The following is a 14,539-nucleotide window of genomic DNA, read 5'->3' as shown; positions in this document are numbered from 1 at the left end:
TTACATAATATTACTGTAACCCACATGGTTACTAAACCTTTAAATGTAATTTAAAAGTGGTTACCATGCTTCACCACAAGGGGACGCACCAGCCCCTTTCCCACTGTCAAGTGTGTGCCCCTCTCTGACCCGAGACGCTCACTTGAGAGATCCCATTAGTGAGTGAGCTGAAAATACATCGGCAAGAAATACAACTTTAGAGGTCGAAAATCCCTGATTTATCACATCAAAGCACTGGGGTAAGAAGTAATTCGCTTATTAAGAACGAGTATTGTGTTTCATGCCGTTTCACTGTGTGAACCCTCTGAGAGAACTCCGGGAAGCATGGCTGCTACATGCTAAGAGGCTAAGCCTCGTTGTTAGCTTGTGATGTAGTTGGTGTGTGAAAGACCCTTTTCTTAAACCAGTCGGAACTCCAGCATGACTGTTTCCTAATGTTTGAACCCACCGTGGTCTTATCTGTATGACTGTGAACAGCGGAAGCCTACTCTGAAAAGATCGCTAGCTAAGTTAGCACAATGCTAGCACTAATCGTGCTATTGGAATGCTCTCCTTGGGATGTGGTATGTTCATGCAATATCGGAAAATGAGAAAGATCGCCACTGAGCTGATCAACGTGATGGTGGAAAGCGCCACAGCTCAGAGGGCTAAGGTTGGGCTGCGCTCCAACGAACTCCACAACCCTCGAGAACGTGACAAGAATCGGGAAGCTAAGCGAGGCGAAATGAGATGAGATGGACTAAAGGGGAAAAAAAAAAACAACGAAATGGGCTCTCACATCATCCAAGTTAACACAGTTAGCCTGATGAATTGATCTCTGTTGATTGGATCACTTTGTGACTTTGGGACGTTGTAACATGCCAGGCAACAGTCAAGACTGTCACTCACAACCGGATAATATGGACACATGTACAGACACACGTAGTCTGATTCACTGTCTAGAGCTAGACTGCATCTCTGAGTGCTACCTGCTGCTGAAACATGTTTTGTCCAACTGTCATAAGAAAATTTTTTTTTTTAAAAATGAGTATGATGAAATTATGTATTGTACGATGAAAATATGTATTCTGTGGGTAATGGGGACAGGATTAGATCAGCTTTTGCTTCTCCCGCTTTCCCTTTCGGTTATGTTTATTGTGTGAACTACACTAAGATGATGTGTGATGATGATTGATCTAACTGACATGACCGAAATAAACATATAAATAAATAAAATCGTGAGTGGCGCTCCTGCTACGCTAGCTCAGATCTTCATGAGTGTTATCAGTGTGGCTAAGTAAGCTAACCTGCCACTACTGTAGTTAAACGAGAGAGAGACAGCATGTGGTGCATCTTTGTGTTGATATTGTTCTTTGATAAATGTGATGAACATTGTGTGTTTTATTGCACTGAAGCTGTTTAAATACACATTCACGTTTTAAAATGGTTAAAAATATAAATAGTGCTTTATGAAGGTTTATTAATGCATTAATGTTAAAATATAAGTTCATGATGAATAATTATATTGATTAATATACTATACACTGTATATACTATACTATACATGTATACAGAGTACATATATGTGCATATGTGGAAGATATTCAGAGTGAAAAATGGACGAAGAATGGTGTCATGTGATTAATGGTAACGGTTATGTTTTCTGCGCTGTATGTTTAGATTGGTTTATTTGCTGTAGATTGATTGTAGATTGTAGATTGATTCAAATTCTGAGAATTTGAATTGAATTTTCTCAGAACCATGGGATCCACTCCAGAGATCATATAATATAATATAATACACCTATTTTACTCTCACTGCTGTACAAACATCATTTGTGATTAGATCAGAATGATTGATCTCTTTTTGTTTTGTTTAGTTTTTGGTCACTGCTTTGATGGTCAATATTGGACATTACAGCCATGTTTATCAGCCTAAAATGAAGTAGTGCAGTGTTATGTTACATGATATTACATTATGTGTCACTCACACAGACTCTGCTCATGTGGACTTTACTTTGTTGTCTGTTGTCTTGTTTGTGTCGTCACTTGCGTTGTCTGTTGTGTTCATGGACCACAAGTTGATCACTACCTTGGTTCGGGTTAGCGCTGATAAATCCAGCTTGCAGGTCCATGTGGACTTTAATCTCTCAGGAGGCGATGATGGCGTTTCAGACCTTTGAGCTGTTACATAAAGTCAAAGCCTCTTTTCTTCTCACATGGAAGCTACAAGACTGAGGGGGTCAAAGGTCATAGTGATGGTCAGGTGACAGATCCCTAAATCACACAATGGCATGATGGCTAAAGATGTCAGTTATTAATAATCATTAAATTATCTGTTCGCAGTTACATGACATTTGAAAATGGAGAATCACAGTCCTCACACAGTGGACATCACAGACCTGAGACGAGCCACTGCGGTGCTAGTCCCAGACGTCCTCAGAGACGACGGTAACCTGACTTTTGTTTTTGGAGCAGCAAAGAACCACAGGCTCCAGAAAGTAGAAACATAAACACATGTTACATAAATAAACGGAGACGCTTTAAATAGACGTAAACACAGAGAGAGAGAGGACATGTGGACGCAGTGGGTCTGTCTTCTGCGTCCACTGTCACTGGAACATTTCCAGCGTGTGTGAGTGTGACATTAATAGAAAGTTCTTCTGTCTTTTTGCTGACTGGGGCATGTTTACCCATAATGCCACGCAGGTTGGACCCTGACAGACAAAGAAAACCAGAAGTGAAAGTGGACAGATGTTTCCATGAGTCTCAGTCAGCAGTTTGATGTGAGACAGGGAGATGGACATGTCCACTCCCAGTTTAACGCCTCCCTCTGTGTTGTCCTTTAAAGTGACACGAGGAAAAACTCATTTTATTCACTTAACAAAATCAGATCTACTTTAAGTCTCTGATATTTATGTCACATGATCACGTCTTTATCTCGCTGTCAGACAGACTTTGGTAAACCACTTACTCTCTCAGCTGCTCCTCTGCTGCCTCGTGTGGTCACTTTGTTTCACTGACATGAATCTGAATGTTGGATTTAAAACAATGAAGGAACAAAAGAAGAACTTAGTGATGGATCAGTGTGTGTGTGTGGCAGCTGTGGACTTTGGTGTGGGAGAGTGAGTGATTTACAAAGTTAAATCAGGTTTCAGCAGATAAGGAATGGTTCTGTGTTTTGACGTTCATTACCGTGGAAACCAGAGATGGGAGGGACCCGGGGTGGGGGGGTGTCGCAGTCCTGCTGATTCAGCAGAAATGTGACCACAGTGAAGAATTCATCACGTGTTTTTAATGTTGTTCTTCTCTGCAGGTTTTCAGCTGAGGAAGATGATGAGGAAGAACACACACACACACTCACTGTATCTGTATGTATGTGTGTGAGGAATGCTGAGTGTGTGTTTCATGGCAGAACTCCCAGAATTCCACTGAAGACACACACACAGGATTAACCCTCTCTTCACTGTGTCAGGTGAGTCCAATGTTTGTCTCATGTCTTTAGTGTCTCACCTGCAGAGTCTCATGTCTGCCTGGGGTGGGGTAGCTCAGTGGTTAAGACCGGTACCCTGTGTGCAAAAGACTTCATGGTTGCAAGTTCAACTCCACTCCTGGCAGGTTGTACTCCATTCCCTTGTAAGTCACTTTGGATAAAAACGCCTGCTAAATGACATGTAATGTAATGCCTGAAGGGGGCGGGGACAGCCACATGTATCTGTTGAAGTTTTATTGTCAAATTAATCACCTGCTCAGTGTTTAAATAAATAAAATAAACTGAAGTTCAAAACTTTTTTGTATCATGACCACTGACCCAGATTCGAGGACATATGTCACAGATTCTGTCCTCTTCACAAGACGGATGTAAGTTTGTTTACCTTCACAGTTTCCACTGCACTTCCTGTAATCTTCCTCAGAAGTAACACGAGATGTTGCTGTGACCTCTGACCTTATGACCAGGTTGGAGTGACGGTGAGAAGGTCTACCAGCCGAGTCCTAGGTGTAGGACAGCTGGTATAGTCCCTCATCCCCGTTTATTGCCTCATGGACATGTTTTCTTATTTCCAGTCCATGACAGCGGTCAGTGATGGTTCTGACGTGTCTTCGTCCATCATGGACCTGTGTTTGATTTTGTCTCATTGTAAATAAAACTTTTTTAATCACTTGATCAAACTTACCACCTGTCCATCTGTCCATCACCTGACGTCCACCTCCATTGTTTCCATGGAAACCCTGCTGTGTTTCTCCCCCCCTCACTGTCTCTGGGTGAGCGCGGCTCCTGGACGGTGTCATTAAAACGTCCCTGTGGTTAAAACGTCCTGCAGCTCCGGCTCCAGCAGACAGACGAGTGTTGTTTCAGTGAAACCTCAGAGTTTACAGAGAGATGTTTCTAAAGTAGTAGCATTTTTATATAAATGATTTTATTGTCCTCTGTATAAATAAATAAATATATATATGTATACATAATTCTCAGCATTTTGTCTCAGCTCAAACTATTTTTAGTTATTTTCTTTTACAGCCTCAGAATAAACACGAAGAACAATATGGACGCCGCCGGGCGCCAGCCTCATGCCACATGTTCACCACTGATTGTGTGAGATTAGCAGACACGGGACAGACTTTAACTGTAACCCCTACAGTTTTCAAAATAAAGTCTCTGTTTCTGTTCACCTCCACAGTTTTCAGAATAAAAGACTTATTACTGTTTAACAGATGAAGTTCATGAATCTAAAATCCTAAAGTAAACACGAGACATCCAGCTTGTCCCTTGCTGAGTTGTGTCCTCTTGAAGACTTCCTGCTCTTCACTATTGGACAGAGTCCAGATGTCTGAACATCATGAGACAGAGACAGCTGGTTGTCCTCCTCCTCCTGACCTCACACACACATAAACACAAGTCACTTCTTCATGTGTCCAGTGAAACGTCTAACATGTGCTCTTTGTGACTAAGACGACCTTTGTGTCCTCAAATGAGACATCGGGTCACATCCCCATCAACTTACTGAGTATATGATCAATAACATGATGTGACAATAAGGTGTGTGTGTGTGTCTAGGGTTAGTAGGATTAAGCCACTAGTAATTATGGTTAAGGTTAGAGTAAGTTGAGTAAATCTAAATTAAGGTAAGTCGATCAGATGTCGTCTCAAGTCATGCATGTCGAACATGTGTATGTGTGTGAGACTGTGTCAGGAATGTAAACATGGTGCAGCAAAGTCAGCCACGCCCCACTTCAACCAGGTACAACCAGGCAATTCGTAGGATGACACTCACACACACATAACCTCCAGTTGTTAGCTGCATGATTATAATGATGGTGATGATCAAAACAAACCAGAGGAACTGACTTACTCATTAACTTACTGACTTACTCATTTATTTACTTACTGACTTACTCATTCATTAACTTACTGACTTACTCATTTATTAAATTACTGACTTACTCATTTATTAAATTACTGACTCATTAAATTACTGACTTACTCATTTATTTACTTACTGACTTACTCATTCATTAACTTACTGACTTATTAACTTACTGACTTACTCATTTATTTACTTACTGACTTACTCATTTATTAAATTACTGACTCTTTAACTTACTGACTTACTCATTTATTAAATTACTGATTTACTCATTTATTAAATTACTGACTCATTAACTTACTGACTTACTCATGTATTAAATTACTGACTCATTAACTTACTGACTTACTCATTTATTAAATTACTGACTTACTCATGTATTAAATTACTGACTCATTAACTTACTGACTTACTCATTTATTAACTTACTGACTTACTCATTTATTAACTTACTGACTTACTCATTTATTAACTTACTGACTCATTAACTTACTGACTTACTCATTTATTAACTTACTGACTTAGTCATTTATTAAATTATTGACTTACTCATTTATTTACTTACTGATTTAGTCATTAACTTACTGACTTACTCATTTACTAACTGACATAGCAACTTTCTGACTAACTAACTTAACTGACTTGTTAGTAAGTCGGAGTCTCAGACCACCGGTGAAGTCCTGCGGTACTGAACATTCCCCGTGGCTCCACAGTGGGGGAGGCAGAGGACCAGGATCAGGACCAGGATCAGATATTGCGGTTAGGGTCGGACCAAGCAAGTCAAACTGAGTCCAAACATTTGTGAGAAAAATAGTGGAGTCTGGGACAACGCCATGTTTGTGTGTTGATACATTCCTGCTGCGTGGGGGGGGCAGATAGCTGTGGTGTGGTTGGTGGTGAGGACAAGTCCCATTTTGTTTTCTAATTCTTTTTCTTCACCCACTCCCCCGTCTGTTTTTCTAAGGCGTCGCTTTGCCAAAGAAACAAAACTGAGATTTAAACAACACCATCAATCACACACACATTTTGACTGTGTGTGTGAAAAAAACATGATAAATGTCTTAATGTTTTTTTCTTTATATTGTTCTCAGTTCCTTGTCTGGATGAAAGCTGCATTACATTCAGCCATTCACACGCTGCTGTCTTTGCCCAAGGACACTTCAGGTTCTGCCTCAGAAAACACATCTCTGAGTCTTCAGCCTTTGATCTGTTCTCAAGGTCTTGCTGTGAATGGATGAGTCCAAACGTCACATGGTTCCTGTTAACAGCTGTCAGCAGCACAGTGAGGGTGGAGAAGTGTTGGCTTCATGTTCTGGATTCTCTTCATATGGAGGAATGTGTGTTCCTGAGCCAGGAGAAGGTCACATGGAGATTCATCATTGCATTACAGACATTGGAACATGAATTGGAACTAACGCCAGAACCTGAGGACATCACAAGAACATTAGACCATCATAAGACCTGTTTAGATGATGTTCTTCTGATCCTCTAATGTTCTGATCATGTTCTAATGATGTTCTTCTGATCCTCTAATGTTCTGATCATGTTCTAATGATGTTCTTCTGATCCTCTAACATTCTAATGATGTTCTTCTGATCCTCTGATGTTCAGATGTTGTTCTTCTGATCCTCTAATGTTCGGATGATGTTCTTCTGATCCTCTAATGTTCGGATGATGTTCTTCTGATCCTCTAATGTCCTTCTGATGTTCTTCTGATCCTCTAATGTTCTAATGATGTTCTCTGATGATCCTCTGATGTTCTACTGTTTTTCTATATACATGTATTTATACACACACATATATACAGTAGCCGTGTCCCATTTAAGGGTCTGAAGCGTTCAGTCAATGAAGTATATGACTCCATCGACCGAACACTTCGGGGGACCCGGAAGTCAAGCGCTGCGAAATGAGACGGGCCAGCCCCCCCCCCCACACACACACACACACATACACACCCATATACAGTGTGTGTGTGTATATACACAAACACCCATATACAGTGTGTGTGTGTATATACACAAACACACACATATACAGCTGCTTTTTTGTTTACTTTCATATTTCATGTGATCATAATTCATGTTTTGTTTCTCTACGTTGTGAATTCATACAGTGACCTTGAGTGTCTTGTTATTACATTTATTTATTTTAGTAATTATTATTATTATTGTTATTATTGTTATTATTATTATCATTATTATTATTATTGTTGTTATTATTATTATTATTATTAGTAGTAGTATTGTTATTATTATTATTATTATTAACAATAATCCGTTAATAATCTGTCAGATGGAGAATCCACTCCCTCATTTGCTCGTCTCACAGGCAGAGGGCGCCGCTGTGCATTCAGTACACAATGAACTGAGGGTTTGTAAAATGAAAACATGAATCCACTTCATTAACAGATCAATCACTTTATTGATTGTTGATCTTAGTTCATTTTATGGTTTGCTACCTAGACCTGGACCTGGACTTGGGCCTGGCCCTAGATCTATACCCAAACTTGAACCTGGGCATGTGCAATGTGTTGTTGATTCTTCATGTCTTTATAGTCCTGTGTGCCCCCCTACAGGCTGACGAGTGTCAGTGTTTCAAACAGGAAAGAAACAAATGTGATAAACTCTTTATTATAACAATATTCAAATTTTATATAAATTTACTTTCGAATGTCAATTATTTTATAACTGAGACAAGTATATTTTCCTCTGTTCAGAGGTCAAAGGTCATCTCAGAGTATCAGAAGGCACTGAGTGTGTGTTTGTGTGTGTGTAATAGTGCAGAAGACAGAGCTGTTTGTCCTGTCACTGTTATTTCAAAATCACACGTTAATTTAAAACATTTTGAAACATTTCTTGTTTAAAAACAAACTTTCAAATAACTTTTTTTCAAAAACATTTAAAAACATGTTTTTGTGAATCATGGTGAAAGTTACACACAAGCTTGAGACATGTTGGAGCTGCGATGTTTCCACTGGATAGTGACGGGACAAAGCAGGTACCATAGATTCACTTTCAGTGTGTGTGTGTGTGTGTGCGAGAGCGTGTGTGTGTGTGTGTGTGTGTGTGTGTGAGAGAGAGAGAGAGTGTGTGAGAGTGTGTTTGCAGTAGAGATTTGAGGTTTCACAGTTTTCACTGAAGGTAAAAAACACAGTTTTACAATATTTTTTAAAGTTTAACTTCACATGCTAGAATCCTCAGTACCAGAGTCATGTGATCATGTAACATGGATACACAATAGATATGAAAGAAACACACATGTAATTCTTTAGCTGCTCTGTGTGTGTGTGTGTGTGTGTGTGCAGGAAACCAGCACCATGAAGGTTTTTCAGAGTCTCAGAGTTTGTACCTGCGCAGGTTCTTCACCTGTTTCCAGCAGAGATCAGATCTCAGACCAGGTCACGTGTTTCAGGAGAAAAACGCCTCAGCTGTCTCAGTCTGTCCACACAGGACCAGTATTCCAGGAGTTAACCAGTCACCAGCCCGGGTCCAGTTCGGATCCAAGTCCCTCAGCTGGGTTTAAAGGATCCGTCGGGCATCTGTCTGAAGATTCCACGCAGCGTGTCCAGTTCACGGCTCAGGTGCTCCACCCTCCGCCTCAGTCTCTCGTTGTCTGAGCTTAGCTCCACCACTTTCTGCTGCGTCTCCATGTTGCGCATTTTCGCCTTGTCTCTGCTCTTGCGCACGGCCACGTTGTTGCGCTCGCGCCTCAGTCGGTACTCCGGGCTACTCTTGTCAACGTGTTTCCTTGATTTCCCGCCACCCCGTTGCTCCAACAGCTTCAGGCCGCTCTGGTGCGGGTGCTGGTGCTGGTGCGGGCTTGGCACCGGGGTTGGCGGAGGAGTCGGGTGTCCTGGGTGGAGGTGCATGGTGGTCTGCGCGCAGTGCGCAATCTGGTACTGGAGGTGGGGCAGCTGCGACTGCGGGGAGAAGTGCTGCGGGTGGTGCGGGTAGGAGGGCGGCACGCCCGCGCTCAGTTCCTCGTCGTCCCGCGGCTCCTGCTTGATGGCCACAGGGCGGAGACGCGGCGGACTGTGCTCGTATAGCGGCACCAGCTTGGACTCTAAGTAGCCAGACATGTAGACCTGATGCTGTTGCTGCTGGTGCTGCTGATGCTGCTGATGCTGCTGATGCTGCTGATGCTGCTGCTGTGAACCTGGGCCGCTGCACGGAACCGGGTCAAAGTCCCCGCTCATGAGTTTCAGCTTGTCCTGGCGGGAGCTGTGGTGGAACAGGTCCGCCAAAAAGTCGTCATTGAAGGAAGCGGGATCGATGTAGGCGCTCAGGTCAATGGACGTCTCGTTGTCTCCGATGTCCCCGCCAGGGTCAGCCGGATCTCTGTAACCGGAGGACGGCTGTTGGCTGTGGGGCAGGCTGCCCAGCGGGGGTCGGGGCGCGACCTCATACAAGTTCGACAGCTCCATGGAGAATCTAAAACCGGGCAGACATGGCGAAGAGCTGCGGGAATCCAGGGTGAGCGACTGAGTGAGAGACACACACTCAGAGAGAGAGAGGGAGTCCCGGTGACAGGGTGAGCGAGAGAGAGCCGTGGTTTCTGCTGCTCAGTAAAACTCTGAGCTGTCAAAGTGCGGTTATATAGTGGAGCAGGGAGTGGGCGGTCGCGCGCACACTCACTCACTCACACTCACACACACTCACACACACACACTCACTCACTCACTTACACACACATGGGATTTAAGTGTAAATCAGAATAATTTGATAAGCACAGCCTTTGACAACTGTGTTTACATTCTGACCAAACTCATTATAACATATTAAATCATATTTTAACATGTTATAACTTGTTGACAGGTAAGTGAGTGATTGATTGATTGAGTGACAGGTAAGTGAGAGATTGATTGAGTGACAGGTAAGTGAGTGGGTGGGGTAACTCAGTGGTTAAGACCAGTACTCTGGGTGCAAAAGACTTCATGGTCGCAAGTTCAACTCCACCTCTGGCAGGTTGTACTCAATTCCCTTGTAAATTGCTTTGGATAAAAGCGTCTGCTAACTGATATGTAATGTGTTAACATTTGAGTGAGGGATTGAGTGACAGGTGAGTGAGTGAGGGACAGGTAAGTGATTGAGTGACAGATCTTATCTCTAATTGAGTTTTTGAAATGTCATCATTTTTAAATGACGTCACTTGTGTATGAACTCGTTTCACCAAATCAAAAGTTACATAAACAAAACCAACGGTCTTCTTCTATTGGTCGGATGAACTGTCAATCACGGCGGGCATTGCATCACTCTGCCACACACTCGTCTGTGATTGGCCACGCGCTCGCACCGCCTCCGCCCCCTGGCCTGTGATTGGCTGAGCGGGAACATCTCCGTACAAGGAAAAGAGATTTCGCAATCGTCTTGTGTCCATGTTCTAAACAACAAGATCCGGAGCTCGAGTACCGAAAAAAGTCCAGCTGAAAGTCCGGAGCGCGTCAGAACCGACGGACGGTTCCGGCCAGTGGATCCCGGTGAAGGTAACGTGGCTTTTAAACGGTTCATAGACCGGAAATTGAACGAACAGCGGCGATAGCATCTGAAGCTAACTAGCTGCTAGCTTCCCGGTGGAGGAGAGACAGAAAGAATAGAGAGAGAGAGAGAGAGTGTTCTGATTCTAGTTCTGTTGTTCTCTCAACTCCAACTTCTCTGGTTCTGGTCATTACGGGCCTCGACTCTTTGCTTCTTTACCGGGTGTGTTGAGAGTCGTTGACCCACAACAGGGTTATACTCGGCGGGTTAGATGTGTGTGGAGTTTCTCTCTCGCTCTCTCGCTCGGTAAAAAGATGATGATGATGATGCAACATCGGGCAACAGCAGGTTCTACCCGGAGCCATTTTCTCTGCGCACAGCTGATCGCTGCTGCCTGGCAACGATCTGACCAATCACAGTAGCAACACACGAGTGACAGAAACACGCGTGTGTGTTGTTTTTGTGTGATGTGTGTGTGTGTGTGTGTTGTTTTTGTGTGTGTGTGTGTTCTGTTTCCGTGTGTGTTGTTTCTGTGTGAGTTGTTTCTGTGTGTGTGATGTCAGTAAATCTGTGATTATGTGATAAATATTTATGATCAACACGTTTTTGTTTGTATTTTGCACAGTTTCAGTTTGATTCATGAAGGATTCGTCCGGTGAACTCCAGGTGTCAGTAATGCACCTTTCATCTGGTTTAATAAGTGAAAAGAACGCTTTATTACACTGACAACAACAAAACAGCAGCAAAGAAGAGTAAATAAATCAAATAGAACTTAGATCCTCTTAAATTAATTTATATTTAGAAAATAAAGAGGATTTTTTATTATTTAAAACCTGAGATTCTTTTCATTTTCAGAAATCTATTTCCTCAGGCTCCGTTATTACATGAGGTTTTGAAAACAATTTTGTGATTGTCATGAAAATGTCATAAAAAAAGTGATTTTTATGACATTGGACAACAATGATCAAATATGATACAAACTGATTTTATGAAAATAAGCACTTGTCAAAAGAACGAAGGACTAAGCTAAATGAAGCCCCTCCCCCTCTCTTGTCTCCCCCGCCCTCCAGGTTGGGTGTGGTCTACTTCCTGTTTCTTCTCTCCACGTCCGTGGTCAGAGAGCAGCACCTGAAGGCAGCACATCACAAATGAGCCGGCCGTCGCAGCCGAAACTCACCACATCATCTGACCGCAGTGGCGTGAGCGTTATCCAAAGTCAGGGCCACGCCTCTTCATCGCTGCCACCGTCCGTAATTGGACTGCAGCAAGTCCCACAACTTGTCCCCGCCCACCCTTCAGCCGGAGGCGGCAAGGCCCTCCCCCCCAGCAAGATGAAGAAGCCCCCGGCGGACAAGGACAGCGACGAGTACCGGCAGCGACGCGAGCGCAACAACCTGGCGGTGAAGAAGAGTCGCATGCGCAGCAAACAGAAGGCGATGGACACGCAGCAGCGCGTCAACGAGCTGAAGGAGGAGAACGAGCGTCTGGAGGCAAAGATCAAGCTGCTGAGCAAAGAACTGAGCGTGCTCAAAGACCTGTTCCTGGAGCACGCTCACAACCTGGCTGACAACGTCCCGCCTCCACAGGCTGGCGCAGAGGGCTCCAGCCCCGCCCCCAACAACCCCACCAATGGACAATGAGGTGGGTGAGGCTTTGGGGGTTGCTGGTGAAACTTTGGAAACTCATGAACATGTGATCCGGTCTTCTACTCGTTTTTTTCTGTGGTTTATTACTGAGTCTCTCGTGTTGAACGCCCCCTGCTGGAAAAGCTGTCAAATCATTTTTCAGCAACAACGAAACGTCACCAGGATCAGGATGAAACACACAAATCCATCAATATTGTTGATAACTTATTGGCCAAAGTGAAATCCTGACTAAAAGGCTTTTATTGAGAATTGGAAAGTGATCAAAGTGATCGTGTTATTGATCATTGACTGTGACATGAACCTTATGAAGTGAGAAACCAGCGACCTGACCTCACTTCTTGTGCTTCCTCTTCCTGTTTAAGACGTTGACGCCGCATAGCGACATGATTGTCATTGTTTACTTCACATTACGTTTTTACTTTGTTTGTCACACATTTTCTCAATCTGTAACAAATCAATATAAACCAGCGCAGTGATCCTTTAAACACACACACAGTTATTAATGTGTGTGTGACAAAGGTCATGTGATAAATCAGTGATGTCACACAAATTGGTTCCTTTGGTTTGTTATTGAAAAGGAGCCTGGAAATCCAGGTGTTGCAATGACGACCCGCTCTGATGATAATGGTAACATCATCAATGAATGTGTTGATTATTGATCAATGTTTTTTCCACTCATATTGACAGTCAGTGAACGTTTCAATAAAGTTTTTATCTTAATTGATAATTGATGGTTATTGGATTTAGTTTCTGCTGATTATAGGTTTTTGTTTCTTTCAGTGACCACAGCGTCATGTGTGTTCCACTCGGTCGGATCATACATCATTCCACTCGGTCAGACACATACGCTACCTTAGTTGGCGGGCGGAGCTTATTTTCCAGACAGGTGTGTGTGTTTAGTGTTTGTGGTCTTGAGCGGAGTCAGACACCGTGAGTCACAGCTTAAATAAATCCACTTTTAAACCGGGCTGGGTCGTTAGCTGTCTGCTAATGAGGTGTGAGCAGATCTGGACAGCCACCCCCCCACACCACGCCATGAGGGGGCGGGGCCTCTGCTTGTTGTCAACAGACGTTATAATTATAAAGCTTAGCGTGGGTGTGGAGTGCTTAAGTGGCTTTGACTCAGAGCTAAGATGTGGATGATGTCTGATCCTGATCAGCTTCACTCTAACGTTCCCACTCAGAACATCAGCATGTTTTTATACTGTGCATTGTGTGTGTGTGTTTGTGGATGGATGGGAGATTAGGACATGAACATTTTTTAAGTGAATAAAATCAAATAAAAACTTTTGTGTGTCTCTGCTCACAGACATATTTTCACTGCGAGTGAGTCTCTGTGTCTCAGACCTCATCATCTGTCCATCTCGTCTGGACTCCCCCCACCGTACCTGTGGGAGATGAGGTCAGGCTGAGGGCGTGCGAAGGTGTTTCTGTCCAAAAGAATGAGCTGAATATTAGTGTGTGTGTGTGTGAGAGAGAGAGCGAGAAACATAAAAATGAGCGATGACCTCGTCGTTGTTAAAAATTTACCTCCTCAGAGAAACTGGCAAAAGCTTCACACACACGCTCATCTGGAAAAGATGTTCTGTTTCTTCTGCACACACACACACACGCACGCACACATGAACACACATCATGCATGCATATGCACATACACATGAACAAACACATACACACACACATGCACTCATGAACACACATGCACGCATACGCACATGCACATGCACACACACACATCTCTGAAGCATGTTGTGTGTGTGTTGCATGTTTAAAAGCAGAAACACAAACTGCTGAGTTCTTTCACATGTGAAGTGACGATGTCATCAGTGAGGCTGGTGCCCTTTGACCTGCAGGTCAGACGTAGTCTTGTGTATTCAGACTGTTTCCCTTTGTCTTTTATTATTTCCTGTTTCTGACGTTAAGTGACTTCCTGTTTGATCGCTGTCTAACCCTAACCGACGACGATGATGATGATGTGAGTGAATATGTTTCTGGGTAAAACATAATGTGCAGCAGAAGAGCACAGATCAGACGAGGATGCACAGACTCACAGAGGAGGAGTAGGAGGAGGGGAGGAG

The 14,539-nt window shown here is 43.2% G+C and overlaps 2 protein-coding genes across 2 annotated transcripts; one reads left to right on the top strand and one right to left on the bottom strand.

Moving 5' to 3' along the window:
• Positions 1 to 7,742: 7,742 nt before the first annotated feature.
• cebpa (CCAAT enhancer binding protein alpha) lies at positions 7,743 to 9,902 on the bottom strand. The gene has a single exon (XM_044030790.1). It carries the CDS (start codon positions 9,762 to 9,764, stop codon positions 8,850 to 8,852), a length of 915 nt encoding a protein of 304 aa, XP_043886725.1. The 5' UTR covers positions 9,765 to 9,902; the 3' UTR covers positions 7,743 to 8,849.
• Positions 9,903 to 10,659: 757 nt separating this feature from the next.
• cebpg (CCAAT enhancer binding protein gamma) lies at positions 10,660 to 13,188 on the top strand. The gene is made up of 2 exons (XM_044030791.1): positions 10,660 to 10,823; positions 11,886 to 13,188. Exon 2 carries the CDS (start codon positions 11,964 to 11,966, stop codon positions 12,453 to 12,455), a length of 492 nt encoding a protein of 163 aa, XP_043886726.1. The 5' UTR covers positions 10,660 to 10,823; positions 11,886 to 11,963; the 3' UTR covers positions 12,456 to 13,188.
• The last annotated feature ends 1,351 nt before the right edge of the window (positions 13,189 to 14,539 follow it).

This window comes from Solea senegalensis, linkage group LG7 (genome assembly GCF_019176455.1).
Source record: "Solea senegalensis isolate Sse05_10M linkage group LG7, IFAPA_SoseM_1, whole genome shotgun sequence".
Lineage (NCBI taxonomy): Eukaryota > Metazoa > Chordata > Actinopteri > Pleuronectiformes > Soleidae > Solea > Solea senegalensis.
This window is presented reverse-complemented; position numbering and strand designations above follow the sequence as displayed.